Source organism: Ranitomeya variabilis, chromosome 4 (assembly GCF_051348905.1).
Source record: "Ranitomeya variabilis isolate aRanVar5 chromosome 4, aRanVar5.hap1, whole genome shotgun sequence".
Taxonomy (NCBI): domain Eukaryota; kingdom Metazoa; phylum Chordata; class Amphibia; order Anura; family Dendrobatidae; genus Ranitomeya; species Ranitomeya variabilis.
In genome coordinates, this window is record NC_135235.1 from 339,241,218 (window position 1) to 339,258,317 (window position 17,100).

General features: G+C 48.7%; 1 protein-coding gene across 3 annotated transcripts in view; it reads left to right on the forward strand.

Moving 5' to 3' along the window:
• Positions 1-17,100, forward strand: part of LOC143764737 (sacsin-like) — a 140,010-nt gene that overhangs the window by 26,591 nt on the left and 96,319 nt on the right. For 2 of the 3 annotated variants that reach the window (XM_077250642.1, XM_077250643.1), the window contains one exon: positions 16,206-16,244. The exons of the other annotated variant lie outside the window; for it this stretch is intronic. In XM_077250642.1, the coding sequence (XP_077106757.1) occupies positions 16,241-16,244 (4 nt within the window). In that variant the 5' untranslated portion in view covers positions 16,206-16,240. The remainder of the gene's footprint in view (positions 1-16,205; positions 16,245-17,100) is intronic. 3 annotated transcript variants of the gene reach the window in all.

Consider the following 17,100-nt stretch of genomic DNA (forward strand, 5'->3'; position numbering starts at 1 on the left):
AGATGAGGCTGCTGGTTGCTAGGAGACAGCGGAGGTCTCTGCCGCCTGTAGTGTCCTGCGGCGGAGCCCGGTAATAGGACGGGAGGTAGGAGCCGTGTGTGTCCTGTCCTCACTGATATTGTATCTACCGCACAGTACACAGCGCAGACCGCGGGCGGCATTAGCTACCACTGCACTGATTCTCTGTATACACAGCATACAATGCTCTGCCTTATATACGAGACTCGCCCAATAACTCCCATGCGCCCCCCAGTGGACTGGTGTTGTTTGGTTACAGGGGAGTAGTGGCAACTAATAGCTGACCTTACTACACCCGCAGTGGTTGTCCCTCCAGTTTACATTTGCGGAGGCTGCCTCTCCCAGCTTAACCCCTTAACCCCCAAGGGTGGTTTGCACGTTAATGACCGGGCCAATTTTTACAATTCTGACCACTGTCCCTTTATGAGGTTATAACTCTGGAACGCTTCAACGGATCCCAGTGATTCTGACATTGTTTTCTCGTGACATATTGTACTTCATGATAGTGGTAACATTTCTTTGATATTACCTGCGTTTATTTGTGAAAAAAAACGGAAATTTGGCGAAAATTTCGCAATTTTCCAACTTTGAATTTTTATGCAATTAAATCACAGAGATATGTCACACAAAATACTTAATAAGTAACATTTCCCACATGTCTACTTTACATCAGCACAATTTTGGAACCAAAATTTTTTTTTTTTATTAGGGAGTTATAAGGGTTAAAAGTTGACCAGCAATTTCTCATTTTTACAACACCATTTTTTTTTTAGGGACCACATCTCATTTGAAGTCATTTTGAGGGGTCTATATGATAGAAAATACCCAAGTATGACACCATTCTAAAAACTGCACCCCTCAAGGTGCTCAAAACCACATTCAAGAAGTTTATTAACCCTTCAGGTGTTTCACAGGAATTTTTGGAATGTTTAAATAAAAATGAACATTTAACTTTTTTTCACACAAAATTTACTTCAGCTCCAATTTGTTTTATTTTCCCAAGGGTAAGAGAAGAAATTGGACCCCAAAAGTTGTTGTACAATTTGTCCTGAGTACGCCGATACCCCAAATGTGGGGGTAAACCACTGTTTGGGCGCATGGGAGAGCTCGGAAGGGAAGGAGCGCCATTTGACTTTTCAATGCAAAATTGACAGGAATTGAGATGGGACGCCATGTTGCGTTTGGAGAGCCACTGATGTGCCTAAACATTGAAACACCCCACAAGTGACACCATTTTGGAAAGTAGACCCCCTAAGGAACTTATCTAGATGTGTGGTGAGCACTTTGACCCACCAAGGGCTTCACAGAAGTTTATAATGCAGAGCCGTAAAAATAAAACAAAAATTTTTTCCCACAAAAATTATTTTTTAGCCCCCAGTTTTGTATTTTTCCGAGGGTAACAGGAGAAGTTGGACCCCCAAAGTTGTTGTCCAATTTGTCCTGAGTGCTCTGATACCCCATATGTGGGGGGGAACCACCGTTTGGGCACATGGGAGGGCTCGGAAGGGAAGGAGCACCATTTGGAATGCAGACGCGCCATTTGGAATGCAGACTTAGATGGAATGGTCTGCAGGCGTCACATTGCGTTTGCAGAGCCCCTAATGTACCTAAACAGTAGAAACCCCCCACAAGTGACACCATTTTGGAAAGTAGACCCCCTAAGGAACTCATCTAGATGTGTTGTGAGAGCTTTGAACCCCCAAGTGTTTCACTACAGTTTATAACGCAGAGCCGTGAAAATAAAAATGTTTTTTTTTCCACAAAAATTATTTTTTAGCCCCCAGTTTTGTATTTTTACAAGGGTAACAGGAGAAATTGGACCCTAAATATTGTTGTCCAATTTGTCCTGAGTACGCTGATACCTGATATGTGGGGGGAACCACCGTTTGAGCGCATGGCAGAGCTCGGAAGGGAAGGAGTATCATTTGGAATGCAGACTTAGATGGATTGGTCTGCAGGCGTCACATTGCGTTTGCAGAGCCCCTAATGTACCTAAACAGTAGAAACCCCCCACAAGTGACCCCATATTGGAAACTAGACCCCCCAAGGAACTTATCTAGATGTGTTGTGAGAACTTTGAGCCCCCAAGTGTTTCACTACAGTTTATAACGCAGAGCTGTGAAAATAAAAAATCCTTTTTTTTCCCACAAAAACTATTTTTTAGCCCCCAGTTTTGTATTTTCCCAAGGGTAACAGGAGAGCTTGGACCCCAAAAGTTGTTGTCCAATTTGTCCTGAGTACGCTGATACCCCATATGTTGGGGTAAACCCCTGTGTGGGCACACGGGAGAGCTCGGAAGGGAAGGAGCACTGTTTTACCTTTTTCAACGCAGAATTGGCTGGAATTGAGATCGGACGCCATGTCGCGTTTGGAGAGTCCCTGATGTGCCTAAACAGTGGAAACCCCCCAATTATAACTGAAACCCTAATGCAAACACACCCCTAACCCTAATCCCAACGGTAACCCTAACCACACCTCTAACCCAGACACACCCCTAACCCTAATCCCAACCCTATTCCCAACCGTAAATGTAATCCAAACCCTAACCCTAACTTTAGCCCCAACCCTAACTGTAGCCTTAAACCTAACCCTAGCCCTAATCCTAACCCTAATGGGAAAATGGAAATAAATACGTTTTTTTAATTTTTCCCTAACTAAGGGGGTGATGAAGGGGGGTTTGATTTACTTTTATAGTGGGTTTTTTAGCGGATTTTTATGATTGGCAGCCGTCACACACTGAAAGACGCTTTTTACTGCAAAAAATATTTTTTGCGTTACCACATTTTGAGAGCTATAATTTTTCCATATTTGAGACCACAGAGTCATGTGAGGTCTTGTTTTTTGTGGGACGAGTTGATGTTTTTATTAGTAACATTTTCGGGCACGTGACATTTTTTGATCGCTTTTTATTCCGATTTTTGTGAGGCAGAATGACCAAAAACCAGCTATTCATGAATTTCTTTTGGGGGAGGCGTTTATACCGTTCCGCGTTTGGTAAAATTGATAAAGCAGTTTTATTCTTCGGGTCAGTACGATTACAGCGATATCTCATTTATATCATTTTTTATGTTTTGGCGCTTTTATACGATAAAAACTATTTTACAGAAAAAATAATTATTTTGGCATTGCTTTATTCTGAGGACTATAACTTTTTTATTTTTTTGCTGATGATGCTGTATGGCGGCTCTTTTTTTGCGGGACAAAATGACGCTTTCAGCGGTACCATGGTTATTTATATCTGTCTTTTTGATCGCGTTTTATTCCACTTTTTATTCGGAGGTATGATAATAAAGCGTTTGTTTTTTGCCTCGTTTTTTTTTTTTTCTTACGGTGTTTACTGAAGGGGTTAACTAGTGGGACAGTTTTATAGGTTGGGTCATTACGGATGCGGCGATACTAAATAACAGTAATTAGACTTACTGGTAATTGTATTTCCAGGAATCCATCCTGACAGCACACTGGAGGACGTCCTTCTTATCCATGATGGGACAGGAAACACGAGAGGTTAAAAGGACCCTTCCCCTACCACCCTTCAGTGTTTTTCCAAAGTAACACATCTGGATGGATGCAAAAAACAAGTTTTATTCCAACAAAATAATCAATCATACAAATGTTACATCACATAAGTATAAAGATCAAACAATAGGGAGGGAACTAACAGTGCTGTCAGGATGGATTCCTGGAAATACAATTACCAGTAAGTCTAATTACTGTTTTCCAGGTCACCACCTGACAGCACACTGGAGAAATACCAAAGGAGAATGGTATTTAGGGTGGGGCCACTGCTTGAAGTACCTTTCTACCAAAGGCCAACTGAGGCGAAACTACATCTAATTTATAGTGTTTAGAAAAGGTACTAAGATTAGACCATGATGCAGCTCGACAGATCTGGTCTGCCGTAGCCCCCCCTTTCTCCGCCCATGATGTGGCCATGGCCCTAGATGAGTGGGCTTTAAGATTAACTGGGGAATTCAAGCCTTTAGCTTTGTAGGCTAAATCAATTGTAGATTTTATCCACCGTGCGATAGTCGCTTTAGACGCTTTTTTCCCCTTATTTGAACCCCTGAACTGAACGAACAAGTTATTGTCCCATCTCCAGGGTCTAGATAAATCAAGGTACCTGAGTACTGACTCTCTTACGTCAAGGTTATGGAAAAATCTATCTTTTTGGTTTTTAGGGAATTGGCAGAATGACGGTAAAACAATCTCCTGATTCATATTAGTATCAGAGACGACCTTAGGGAGAAAGGCCGGATCAAGTCTTAGTACTATTTTATCATCAAAGATCTGTAAATACGGGTTCTGTACCGAAAGAGCCTGTAGTTCCCCCAATCTTTTTGCCGATGTGATCGCAACTAAAAACGCGGTTTTAAGAGAGAGTTTGTTAATATCTATGTCTCCAGTTATATCCCAGGACTGATCGCACAGAAAATTCAGGACCAGATTAAGATCCCACGGCGGGACTGATTTCCTAATGAATGGCCTTAGCCTCTGGACTGCTCTAGAGAATCGACTAATCCAGGGGTGGGTAGATAGAGAAAAATAAAAAAATACACTCAGGGCCGCTATCTGGACTCTTAGTGTACTTGGTCTAAGACCTTTTTGAAATCCTGACTGCAAGAAGTCAAGAATTTTCGGGATATCTGGATGGTCAGTATCAACTGTCATCTCCCCACAGAATCCACAAAATCTTTTCCATATTTTTGTGTAGATGGCAGATGTCATCGGCTTTCTGCTGGCTTGAAGGGTAGAAATGACGTCATCTGAAAGACCTTTTGCCCTCAAGACCTTCCGTTCAGGATCCAGGCTGCCAACTGAAGTGCTCCTGGGTTCTGATGTAGAACTGGACCTTGTAGGAGAAGATCCTCTCTTTCTGGTAACAGGAGGGGTTCTTCCACTGATAATTTTTTTAACAATGGAAACCAACTTCGTTTCGGCCAGTGAGGAGCTATGAGAATGACTTTGGCCCCGTCCTCGCAGATTTTCCTGAGTGTTCTTGGAATCATTGCCAGAGGCGGAAACGCATACAGAAGACCGTTGTTCCAGGGTTGTGACAGGGCATTGATCGCAGCTGGGCTTTCCCAGGGGTTTAGGGAGTAATAGGTTTTGACCTTTGCGTTTTGCTTTGTAGCAAATAGATCCACAGTCGGTTTCCCCCAACGATGACAAAGACCCCTGAATACTTCGCTGTTCAGTTTCCACTCTGTAGGAGATACACTTTTCCTGCTCAGGAAATCCGCCAACTGGTTCTTGGATCCCTCCAGATGTACAGCCGAGATTGACAGTACCGACCTCTCTGCCCACTTGAAGATCTGTTCCGCGAGATCCTGTAATGCTAAATGTCTTGGGCCCCCCTGATGTCGAAGGAAGGCTACAGTCGTCGTATTGTCCGAAAAGATTTTTACATGCTTGTTCTTCAGCAAATGTTGTGCCGCCGTTAAGACCTTCCAAACCGCATGCAACTCTCTGTGGTTTGATGACTTCTTGCTGTCCTTTCTTTCCCAACGACCTTGGAAATATCTTCCTAGGACATGACCTCCCCAACCTTGCTGACTTGCGTCTGTCGTGACTGACACACTCGGGGTTTGAAGCCATGGTACCCCCAGCCGGAGATTTTTGGAGAGAGTCCACCACACCAGAGATCTCTTGATCTGAAATGAAAGATTCAGTCTTTGATTTAGAGAGTTCTGCCTTCTGTTCCAGCTCCTCAGAACTCCCTGCTGAAGCTGCCGGGAATGAAACTGGCTCCATCTCACGCAAGGGATGCAGGCCGTCATTAACCCCAGTATTATCATCCCGTCTCTGATCGTATTTCGGCCTCGGGAGAATTGATGGACCTTTTTTACTATACCCTTTAGCCTGTCTTCCGGAAGGTAGGACATTCTTGTTTCCGGACCGAGCATGACTCCTAGGAATTTTATTCTGGACTTCGGTATTAGATCTGATTTCTTCCAATTTATAATCCATCCGAGACTCTCTAGTGTGGAAATGAGGGATTGACAGTTGATCCTGAGCTGGTCTACTGACTCTGCCGCTACTAAAAAGTCATCTAAATAAGGGATTACCATCAAATCCTGATTTCTCAGGTATGCGACCACCTCTACCATAAGTTTTGTAAAAACTCTGGGAGCCGACGCCAGGCCGAAGGGGAGACAGCGAAATTGAAAGTGGTAGATCTTCCCTTCCATGTTTACCGCGAACCGCAGGAACTTTTGGTGGTTTAAGTAAATGGGAACATGGTAATATGCACTCTTTAGATCTAGAGTGCACATCACCATACCCCTTCCCAACAGAGGAATGGTAGACCGAATTGACTCCATTTTGAATCTTTTGTATATCACCCAATTGTTTAGGTGCTTCAAATTTATTATCGTTCTCGATTCTCCCGATGGTTTTGTTATCGAGAAGAGATTCGAGTAATGACCTCTGTACTCTTCTTGAGAGGGGACCGGAACAATTGCCGCCATTTTTAGGAGGTCCTGTATATCCGACCACATGGGGGATGATGATTTTAGATGTGAGCTGGACACCAGAAATCTTTCGGGTGGAAGGGAGGAAAATTCGATTTTGTATCCCTGGGACACCACCTGTAACACCCAAGGACTTGTTGTTATTTCCCTCCAACCTTCTAGGAATCCGGCTAGACGACCCCTACTCTGATGGCGTCATTTTCTATGGTAGCTAGACCTCGGACCTGAGTAACTCGAGTCTTTGGTTTTGGGTCTACTATCCCCCCCCTTTCTGGTAGCTCCATCTACCCTGCTTTCCTTTACCCCTGTAATCTGGTTTCTGATTATAGCGGGGTCTCCGAAAGGGCTGGAATTTTTTAGGTTTTTCTTCTGGGAACCCCTTTTTTACATCTGAGGCCTTCTGTAAGATATCGTCGAGGACCGGTCCGAAGACCCTGCCCCCAGAAAAGGGTATGGAACACAGTTTATTTTTGGAGTGCATATCACCCGACCAGCTTTTGAGCCAGATAGCTCTTCGGGCTGCATTAGAAAGAGATTGACCTCTAGCCGCAAACCTAACAGTCTCTGCGGACGCGTCTGCCAAAAAGGTGGTCGCCAATTTTAACAGAGGTAGGGATTTCAGGATAGTATCCCTAGGAGTTTTGGCTATTAATTGACTCTGAAGATCATTTAGCCACAGGTCCATGGAGCGAGCCACTGATGTTGCTGCAATATTTGCTCCAATAACTGCCGAAGAGCTCTCCCAGGCCCTTTTTAAAAGGCCATCTGCTTTTCTATCCATGGGCTCTTTCAGATTGGAAGAGTCCTCAAAAGGGATTGAGGTTCTTCTGGATACTTTAGCCAATGGAATGTCTATTTTAGGAATATCGACCCATTCTTTAACTTCATCCGGGTCAAACGGCAAGCGGAGTCGGAAATCTTTAGGGATAGTCAATCTCTTCTCCGCCTCCTCCCACTCATCCAGAATCATGGATCTGATATGGGAATTTACCGGAAACACCTTCGCAGTCTGTGAGCGCAAGCCACCAAACATTTCATCCTGAACCGAACAAGATGGTTGTGGATCCTCAATTTGCATAGTATGCCGCACAGCCTCCAACAGTTCTCCTGTGTCCGCTGCGGAGAATAAGTATCTTCTCCCTTTCTCCGGAGGGTCTCTGCTCTCCTCTTCCTCCTCTATATCCGATACAGAAGATGACGAGTCTCCTGAAGAGTAATCGACCCTCTGCCTTTTGCTCGGTCTCTCCGAAGGTGAGGCTTGAGGTAGTACCAGACCTGATACGGAAGCCTGGACCTCCTCTCTTATCATGGCTCTCATATTTGACATAAGAGAAGCCTGCTCCTCTCCTATAATTCTGCAGGTGCACGCTTCACATAGGGGTTTCTGCCAGGTATCTTTCAGTTTGGCTGCACAAATAGGACACTTTTTGCTTTTGCCAGGCTTCTTTAACGGTTTTTCAGGTAATGAGGCAGCCTATAGGAAATAACAAACTCTAGGATAATGCCCCATTTTTTTTTTTTTGTTGAAAGATATCCATAATACAGGGCCCCTGCTCTACTTACTAGCGACGTGGACTCCTGCCCCTCTGCTCTAGCTGCGTCCTCCATGATGCACTGGAGATCGCATACTGCCCCCGCACATACCTTTATATTTCTGTTCCTCTGTTCATCTGTACAGCACTCCCGCGCTCACTACCGCTTGCAGAGACGCCGCCCGCCCCCCTCAGCCGCAAACCGGAAGTGACGCGCGGCCGGAAAGAGAGGATGGTGCAGCGAGGATTTCCTTCCCCATGCCGGCCGCATGGAGACGCCGACATCAGCAGAGGCCGCCGCTGGGATCGCATGCACCAGGGGGCGCGACGGAAGGATCGAGAGCCCCGGCAGGGGGAAGCGATCCTCATACCAGGAGCAGCGCTACACTGGTAGGCAGAGGGACCCTCGGTCGGGTGTCGGCCAGCGGGTGCCTCATGGAGGGAATGGTGAGGCAAAGCCCCCCCGATCCACATCCCCCCGCACAGAACGGTAGCTTCCTCTCGTCCGTTCCTATCCAAAATGGGACAGGAAAAACACTGAAGGGTGGTAGGGGGAGGGTCCTTTTAACCTCTCGTGTTTCCTGTCCCATCATGGATAAGAAGGACGTCCTCCAGTGTGCTGTCAGGTGGTGACCTGGAAATGTGTACTTTTATTGTTTGTTTTTTTTATTTAGATAAAGAAATGTATTTATGGGAATATTATTTTTTTTTTTCTTTATTTAGGATTTTTTTTTTTATTTTTTTTTTTTACACATGTGGAAATTTTTTTTTATACTTTTTTACTTTGTCCCAGGGGGGGACATCACAGATCGGTGATCTGACAGTTTGCACAGCACTCTGTCAGATCACCGATCTGACTTAGAGCACTGCAGACTTACCAGCGCCTGCTCTGAGCAGGCACTTGGTAAGCCACCTCCCTCCCTGCAGGACCCGGATGCCGCGGCCATCTTGGATCCGGGACCTGCAGCGAGGAAGGAGGTAGGAGACCCTCGGAGCAACGCGATCACATCGCGTTGCTGCGGGGGTCTCAGGGAAGCCCACAGGGAGCCCCCTCCCTGCGCGATGCTTCCCTATACCGCCAGCACACCGCGATCATGTTTGATCGCGGTGTGTCGGGGGTTAATGTGCCGGGGGCGGTCCGTGCCCGCTCCTGGCACATAGCGCCGGATGTCAGCTGTGATAGGCAGCTGACACTCGGCCGCGCTCCCCCCGTGAGCGCGGCCGATCGCGCTGGACGTACTATTCCGTCCTTGGGAAGTAGGGCCCACCCCACATGGACGGCATAGTACGTCCAATGACAGAAAGGGGTTAAAACCCGAGGAGGCTGCCTCCCCCACCTTACATCTATATATATAACTAGCTGAAGAGCCCAGCGTTGCCTGGGCATAGTAAATATCTGTGGTTAGTTATAGCACCTCACTTCTCTTATTTTCCCATCACGCCTCTCATTTTCCCCCTCACATCTCTCATTTCCCCCCTCACTCCACTCATTCCCCCCTAACACTTGTCATTTCGACCTCACATCCGTCATTTTCCTATCACTCCACTATTTTCCCTCACACCTTTTCATTTTCACCTCACACCCCTCATTTTCACCTCACACCTCTCATTTTCCCCTCAGTATATACATGTTTGTCATCTCCCTTATATATAGTATACACCTGTATGTCATCTCCTGTATATAGTATATACCTGTATGTCATCTCCCCTGTAAATAGTATATACCTGCTGTATGTCATCTCCTCCTGTATATTGTATACACCTATGTGTCATCTCCTCCTGTATATAGTATATCCAGTGGCGTAACTACAAAGTTATGGGCCCCCGGTGCGAACTTTCAAATGCCCCCCCCCCCCATGCCAAAATATTTTCCTCCCAAATTCACATTTTCCCTATTCATTTCGCACACTATAGCTTTATTGCAAAGTTGTATAGTGTGACCTCAGTTGAATAACTATCCGGTGCCCCATCCTGGGATATATTTGTCCCCTGTAATACCATTATTATGTAATGTATAAAATAAACCATTATACTCGTCAGGGGCTAACATAGAAGTCATGGGGATCCATATAAGAAGTATAATGCACCCCCATAGTCATCCTTATAGTATAATACACTCCCCATAGTCCTCCTTATAGTATAATACACTCCCCATAGTCCTCCATATAGTATAATACACTCCTCATAGTCCTCCGTATATTAAAACACACTCCTCATAGTGCTCCATATAGCATAATACACTCCTCATAGTGCTCCATATAGTATATAATACACTGCTCAGTCCTCAATATAGTATAATACACTGCTCAGTCCTCAATATAGTATAATACACTGCTCAGTCCTCAATATAGTATAATACACTGCTCAGTCCTCCATATAGTATAATACACTGCTCAGTCCTCCATATAGTATAACTAGCTATTGAACCCGTTCTACGCCCGGGTGGCGAGCATTTATATTGGTATATGGTCTCCATCCTGGTATGTGCTACTCCATCCTGCATCCCCATCCTGTCATGTGCTCCCATCCTGCGCCCCCATCAGTGCGGGCGGCTGTGCTGAGTGTGGGCAGCTGTGCTGAGTGCGGGCGGCTGTATGTGGCTGTGCTGTGCGTGGGCGGCTGGGCGTGGCTGTGCTGGGTGCGGGCGGCTGGGCGTGGCTGTGCTGGGTGCAGGTGGCTGTGCTGGGTGCGGGCGGCTGTGCGTGGCGGTACTGAGTGCGGGCGGCTGTGCGTGGCTGTGCTGGGTGCGGGCGGCTGTGCTGGGTGCGGGCGGCTGTGCTGGGTGCGGTGGCTGTGCTGGGTGCGGTGGCTGTGCTGGGTGCGGTGGCTGTGCTGGGTGCGGTGGCTGTGCTGCTCCATCCTGCGCCCCCATCCTGTCATGTGCTGCTCCACCCTATCATGTGCTGCTCCATCCTGCACCCCATCAGTGCGGGCGGCTGTGCTAAGTGCGGGCGGCTGTATGTGGCTGTGCTATGCGTGGGCGGCTGTGCGTGGCGGTGCTGAGTGCGGGCAGCTGTGAGTGGCGGTGCTGAGTGCAGGCGGCTGTGCGTGGCTGTGGGCGGCTGTGCGTGGCTGTGCTGAGTGCAGGCGGCTGTGCTGGGTGCGGGCAGCTGTGCTGGGTGCGGGCAGCTGTGCGTGGCTGTGCTGGGTGCGGCGGCTGTGCGTGGCGGTGCTGGGTGCGGGCGGCTGTGCGTGGCTATGCTGGGTGCGGCGGCTGTATGTGGCTGTGCTGTGCATGGGCGGCTGTGCGTGGCGGTGCTGAGTGCGGGCGGCTGTGCGTGGCGGTGCTGAGTGCGGGCGGCTGTGCTGGGTGCGGGCGGCTGTGCGTGGCTGTGCTGGGTGGGCGTGGCTGTGCTGGGTGCGGTGGCTGTGCTGGGTGCGGCGGCTGTGCTGGGTGCGGCGGCTGTGCTGGGTGCGGCGGCTGTGCTGGGTGCGGCGGCTGTGCTGGGTGCGGCGGCTCAGGCTGTGCTGGGTGCGGGCGGCTGTGCTGGGTGTGGCCGGCTGTGCGTGGCTGTGCTGGGTGTGGGCGGCTGTGCGTGGCTGTGCTGGGTGCGGCGGCTGTTTGTGGCGGTGCTGGGTGCGGCGGCTGTGCGTGGCTATGCTGGGTGCGGCGGCTGTGCGTGGCTATGCTGGGTGCGGCGGCTGTGCGTGGCTATGCTGTGCGTGGGCGGCTGTGCGTGGCGGTGCTGAGTGCGGGCGGCTGTGCGTGGCGGTGCTGAGTGCGGGCGGCTGTGCGTGGCGGTGCTGAGTGCGGGCGGCTGTGCGTGGCGGTGCTGAGTGCGGGCGGCTGTGCGTGGCGGTGCTGAGTGCAGGCGGCTGTGCGTGGCTATGCTGAGTGCAGGCGGCTGTGCGTGGCTGTGCTGAGTGCAGGCGGCTGTGCGTGGCCGTGCTGGGTGGGCGTGGCTGTGCTGGGTGCGGTGGCTGTGCTGGGTGCGGCAGCTGTGCGTGGCTGTGCTGTGCGTGGGTGGCTTTGCGTGGCGGAGCTGAGCGCGGGCGGCTGTGCGTGGCTGTGCTGGGTGCGGCGGCTGTGCGTGGCTGTGCTGGGTGCGGCGGCTGTGCGTGGCTGTGCTGGGTGCGGCGGCTGTGCGTGGCTGTGCTGGGTGCGGCGGCTGTGCGTGGCTGTGCTGGGTGCGGTGGCTCAGGCCGTGCTGGGTGCGGTGGCTCAGGCCGTGCTGGGTGCGGTGGCTCAGGCCGTGCTGGCTGCGGTGGCTCAGGCCGTGCTGGCTGCGGTGGCTCAGGCCGTGCTGGCTGCGGTGGCTCAGGCCGTGCTGGCTGCGGTGGCTCAGGCCGTGCTGGCTGCGGTGGCTCAGGCCGTGCTGGCTGCGGTGGCTCAGGCCGTGCTGGCTGCGGTGGCTCAGGCCGTGCTGGCTGCGGTGGCTCAGGCCGTGCTGGCTGCGGTGGCTCAGGCTGTGCGCGGCGGTGCTGGGGGCCTGAGCAGGCGGGGACACCGGCGCGCTGTGGGGGTCAGGTGCCGGAGTCGCCGCTAGCTCAGGCCCCCGGCACTTGCTATAGTTACCTGGCCCTGATCCAGCGCTGCGCGCCGGTCTGTCTTCCGGGTCCTCTGCCTGTGACTGTTCAGTCAGAGGGCGGCGCGCATTAAGCGCGTCATCGCGCCCTCTGAACTGTGAACGTCACAGGCAGAGGATGTGGACCGGAGGACGGAGGGGCAGCGCGCAACGGAGGAACGGGACAGGTAAATATATCATACTTACCCTCCTGGCAGTCCCTGCTTCTCCGTTGGAGATCGCGGTGAGCGTTCAGTGTTTACGCATACCGCGATCTCCTGGGAGCGTCGCTCTGTGGGGCCTAGACTGCGCCGGCGCGTGCGCTTGCGCAGTCTATAGAGGCTTCGGACAGAGTGACGCTCCCAGCGTTATATTATAGATACACTCCTCATAGTGCTCCATATAGTATAATGCACCGCCATCGTCATCCATGTCGCACAATTCACTTCCCACAATATAATGCACCCCATAGTTCTTCATATAGTATAATATATTCCCCATAGTCCTCGATTCAGTATAATGCAGCCCACACATAGTATAATGCAGCCACCCCACAGAGTATAATGCAGCCACCCCACAGTTTACTGCAGCCCTGCCATACAATTTAATGTAACCCCCATAGAATATAATGCAGCCCCCCTCATAGTATAATGCAGCCCCTCCATAGAGGGGCAGTGAGAAAGGCACGAGCAAATGGTGACGAGGGGGCAGGGGAGAGGGCACAAGGGGGCTAGGGGAGAAAGGCACAAGAGTAACATAGGGGGGCTAGGGAGCAAGGAAGACAGGCACAAGGGGACACATGGGGGCTAGGAGGCAGGGGAGAAGGCTACAAGGGGACTAGTGGGCAAGGGAGACTGACACAAGGGGACAAGGGAGACTGACACAAGGGGACACACAGGGACTAGTGGGCAAGAGAGACTGACACAAGGGGACACACGGGGACAAGGGATACAAGCACAAGGGGACACACAGGGACTAGTGGGAAAGGGAGACTGACACACAGGGACTAGTGGGCAAGGGAGACTGACGAGCACAAGGGGACAAAAGAGACAGGCACATGGGGACACACAGGGACTAATGGGCAAGGGAGACTGGCAGACAGGAACAAGGGACACAAGCGTAAGGGGACAAGGGAGACAGGCTCAAGGGGACACACGGGCCCCTGACCTGCCAGAGCCGGCTGCAGCGGCGACCGCGGTAGTTGTGCCCCTGACACACACACACACACACACACACACACACACACACACACACACACACACACACACACACACACACACACACACACACACACACACACACACTATAGATTGCCAGTTGGGACTTCCGGACGCTGTCCCCGAATCCCATAAGGCACCGCGGCAGTGCCACTTGACAAGTGACATACATGTCTCCAATATTCCCTTGCATGGGCAGTAACAGCCACAACTGCGCGCTCTACCCGCACATGCACAGTAACAACGCGGCTGTTACTGCGCCTGCGTGGGGAATAGCGTTGATGTCTATGTGCATCGCACTCCCGATGCAATAGCATCGGGCCAATTTCTAGTCTCTATATAATCGCCAGTTGGGGCTTCCGGCCCCTGCCCCCGAATCCAATAAGGCCCCACGGCAGTGTCACTTGCACAGGTGCAGTTTGTGGCCACAAGAACTAAAATAAAATAAAAAAAAACCTTGCTCAGGTGCCTTCCCCACCTGCATCCTGGTGCCCTAGGCATGTGCCTAGTGACAAATACGGCACTGTATGTTGCATGTACATCACATAGGAGACACTGAGACGTTTCTGTATATATATTACATAGGAGACACACACACTCATTTGCTGGCTGATACCTTCTCTGACAAATTAAAGAACACTCACACTTAGGGCTCATACTCACATGTGAGAAACTCGGATGAGTCTCGCACGTCAATACCCAGCACTCAGGAGCGGAGCGTGCGGCTGCATGTATTGCTATGCGGCCGCACGCTCCGATCTGAGTGTCGGGTGCAGTGCCGGGTATTAACATGCGAGACTCATCCGAGTTTCACGCATGTGAGTATGAGCCCTTATACTCAATAATTTCTTCTATGGAGCTCAAATGAGGGGTGGAGAAGCCCTTGTCTCTCTCTCAGCAGTGATCTATGGGTTCCTTCCTTTCTTTAAGAAAATGACTTTTGGGTTTTCATTGGCTGTAAGCCATAATCAACATTAAAGGGAACCTGTCACCTGAATTTGGCGGGACCAGATTTGGGTCATATGGGCGGGGTTTTCGGGTGTTTGATTCACCCTTTCCTTACCCGCTGGCTGCATGCTGGCCGCAATATTGGATTGAAGTTCATTCTCTGTCCTCTGGAGTACACACCTGCACAAGGCAATATTGTACTCCAGGACAGAGGACAGAGAATGAACTTCAATCCAATATTGCAGCCAGCATGCAGCCAGCGGGTAAGGAAAGGGTGAATCAAACACCCGAAAACCCCGCCCATATGACCCAAAACTGGTCCCGCCAAATTCAGGTGACAGGTTCCCTTTAACAGAAATAAACACTTGACATAGCTCACTCTGTTTGTAATGACTCTATATAATATGAGTTTCACTTTTTGTATTGAAGAACTCAAATTTAACTTTTTGATGATATTCTAATTTTGTGAGAAGCACCTGTATAAGGCCTGTACTCAGTGGAAATTGCATAACAAATTTGGTCAATTTTCTCTGGTTACCCTTGTAAAAATGAAAAATTGGGGCAAACATTTTTGCAGGTAATTTTTTTTTTTTTCATTTTCATATCTCAGCGTTATAAAATTCTGGGAAGTACATGTGGGCTCAAAGTACTCACCACACCTCTAGATAAGTTCATTGATTGGTGTAGTTTCCAAAATGAGGTCACTCGTGGTGGTTTTTTACTGTCTAGGCACATCAGGGACTTTGCAAACGCGACCTGGTGTCTGCTATTGATCCCATTCAAATTTGTGTTACAAAAGTCAAATGGTACGCCTTCCCTTCTGAGCCCTGCCGTGTGCCCAAACAGTAGTTTCCATCACATATGTGGTATCTGCGTACTCAAAAGAAATTGCACAACAAATTATACATTCAATTATCTCGTTATCCTTGGGAAAATGCAAAATTTGAGGCTAAATAAACATTTTTTTGTGTGAAAAAATTACATTTTCATTTTTTTTTTACTTTCCTCAATGCTATAGTTAACGTGAAGCACAAAGCACATGGATGGATTAATAAACCCATTGAATGTGGTTTTGAGCATTTTATGGGGTTCAGTTTTTAGAATGGTGTTATTTTGGGGTATTTTCTGTCACCTAGGCCACGCAAGGTCACATCAAATGTGATGTGGATCCTTTTAAAAAAAATAAAATGTTTTACCACAGTTATTACCATGACACTTGTCTGATTTGAGCAATGAGACTGTGAGGGAGATCAAAAGAGGTTTGGGTGGCAAGGGGTTACAGGCCAGGGTAAAATGCACGGGACACAATTTCCTCTATGGAAAGGGTTTAAAGCAACTTAATAGATCAGTGGTTTGAATTTAAAATCCTTTCTTGTGGATGTCCTTCCCTTGCACACTAGTGTGCGTTCCATTACTAGTCATTGGTTCTTTTATCAGAAACCAACCATGTACACTTGTCCGTAATCCTCATATCTTGTCCTTTATTAAAAGTTTGATTTCTTTCTGCTGTTGCAGCTTTGAAGAAAGCGTAGCAAGAAACTACAGAAAATATGGGTAAGAATTTACAATTTACATATATAATTCGTATATGGTTTCTTCCTTTTATTACCGTGCATAAATGCGTGGAAAAATATTTATTTTTTATTTTTGATTATGCAGAAACCTTTTTCAGACTGAAAAACATTCAGCCAGAAAAATTCATGTTCACAAAATTCAGTGTGTTTTTGGCACATCTTTCTCTGGTTTTCCTCACTGAAGCAGATGTGGTAAAAAGGCACCATTTGCATTATATGTTTGAAATTGAAACCAATAGAAAGCTTTAACCCCTTCCTGCTACATGACATATACTTATATCTTTGGTGGGAAGCCCTTAGCACTCACATTTATAGCGTAAAAGGCTCAGGGGCTGAGCTGGCACCTCTGGCATCTGAATCAAGCTGTAGCATCCAGCCAGGGTCCTGCTGCAATGGCTTTGATCCTGGTTGTTTAACCCCTTAAATGCTCTTGTCAAATTTTGCAGCATTTAGGCCCCCTTCACACGTTCGTGTTTCCAGTACGAGTTGCGTCCATTTTCACAAGTACACACGCACACCCATTATAATCTATGGGGATGCGCACTTGTCCGTGTTTTCAAAAGGACCGTGTTCCATGTGACCCCCCCCACGTAGACATGAACCGTATGATTTTTTTTTTTTTTTTCCTACAGCACAGACTTCAATACATCCTGGCCCGGATGACATGAGAGTGACATCCGTGTGACCCATACCAAAATAGAAACAAATGAAAAAAAATGATGTGGGGTTTCCCCATTTTTGATAACCAGTGAAGAAAAAGCAGACAGCTGGGGGCTGATATTATCAGGCTGGGAAAGTCCATAGTTATTGGGCCCTTCCCACACCTAAAAATACCA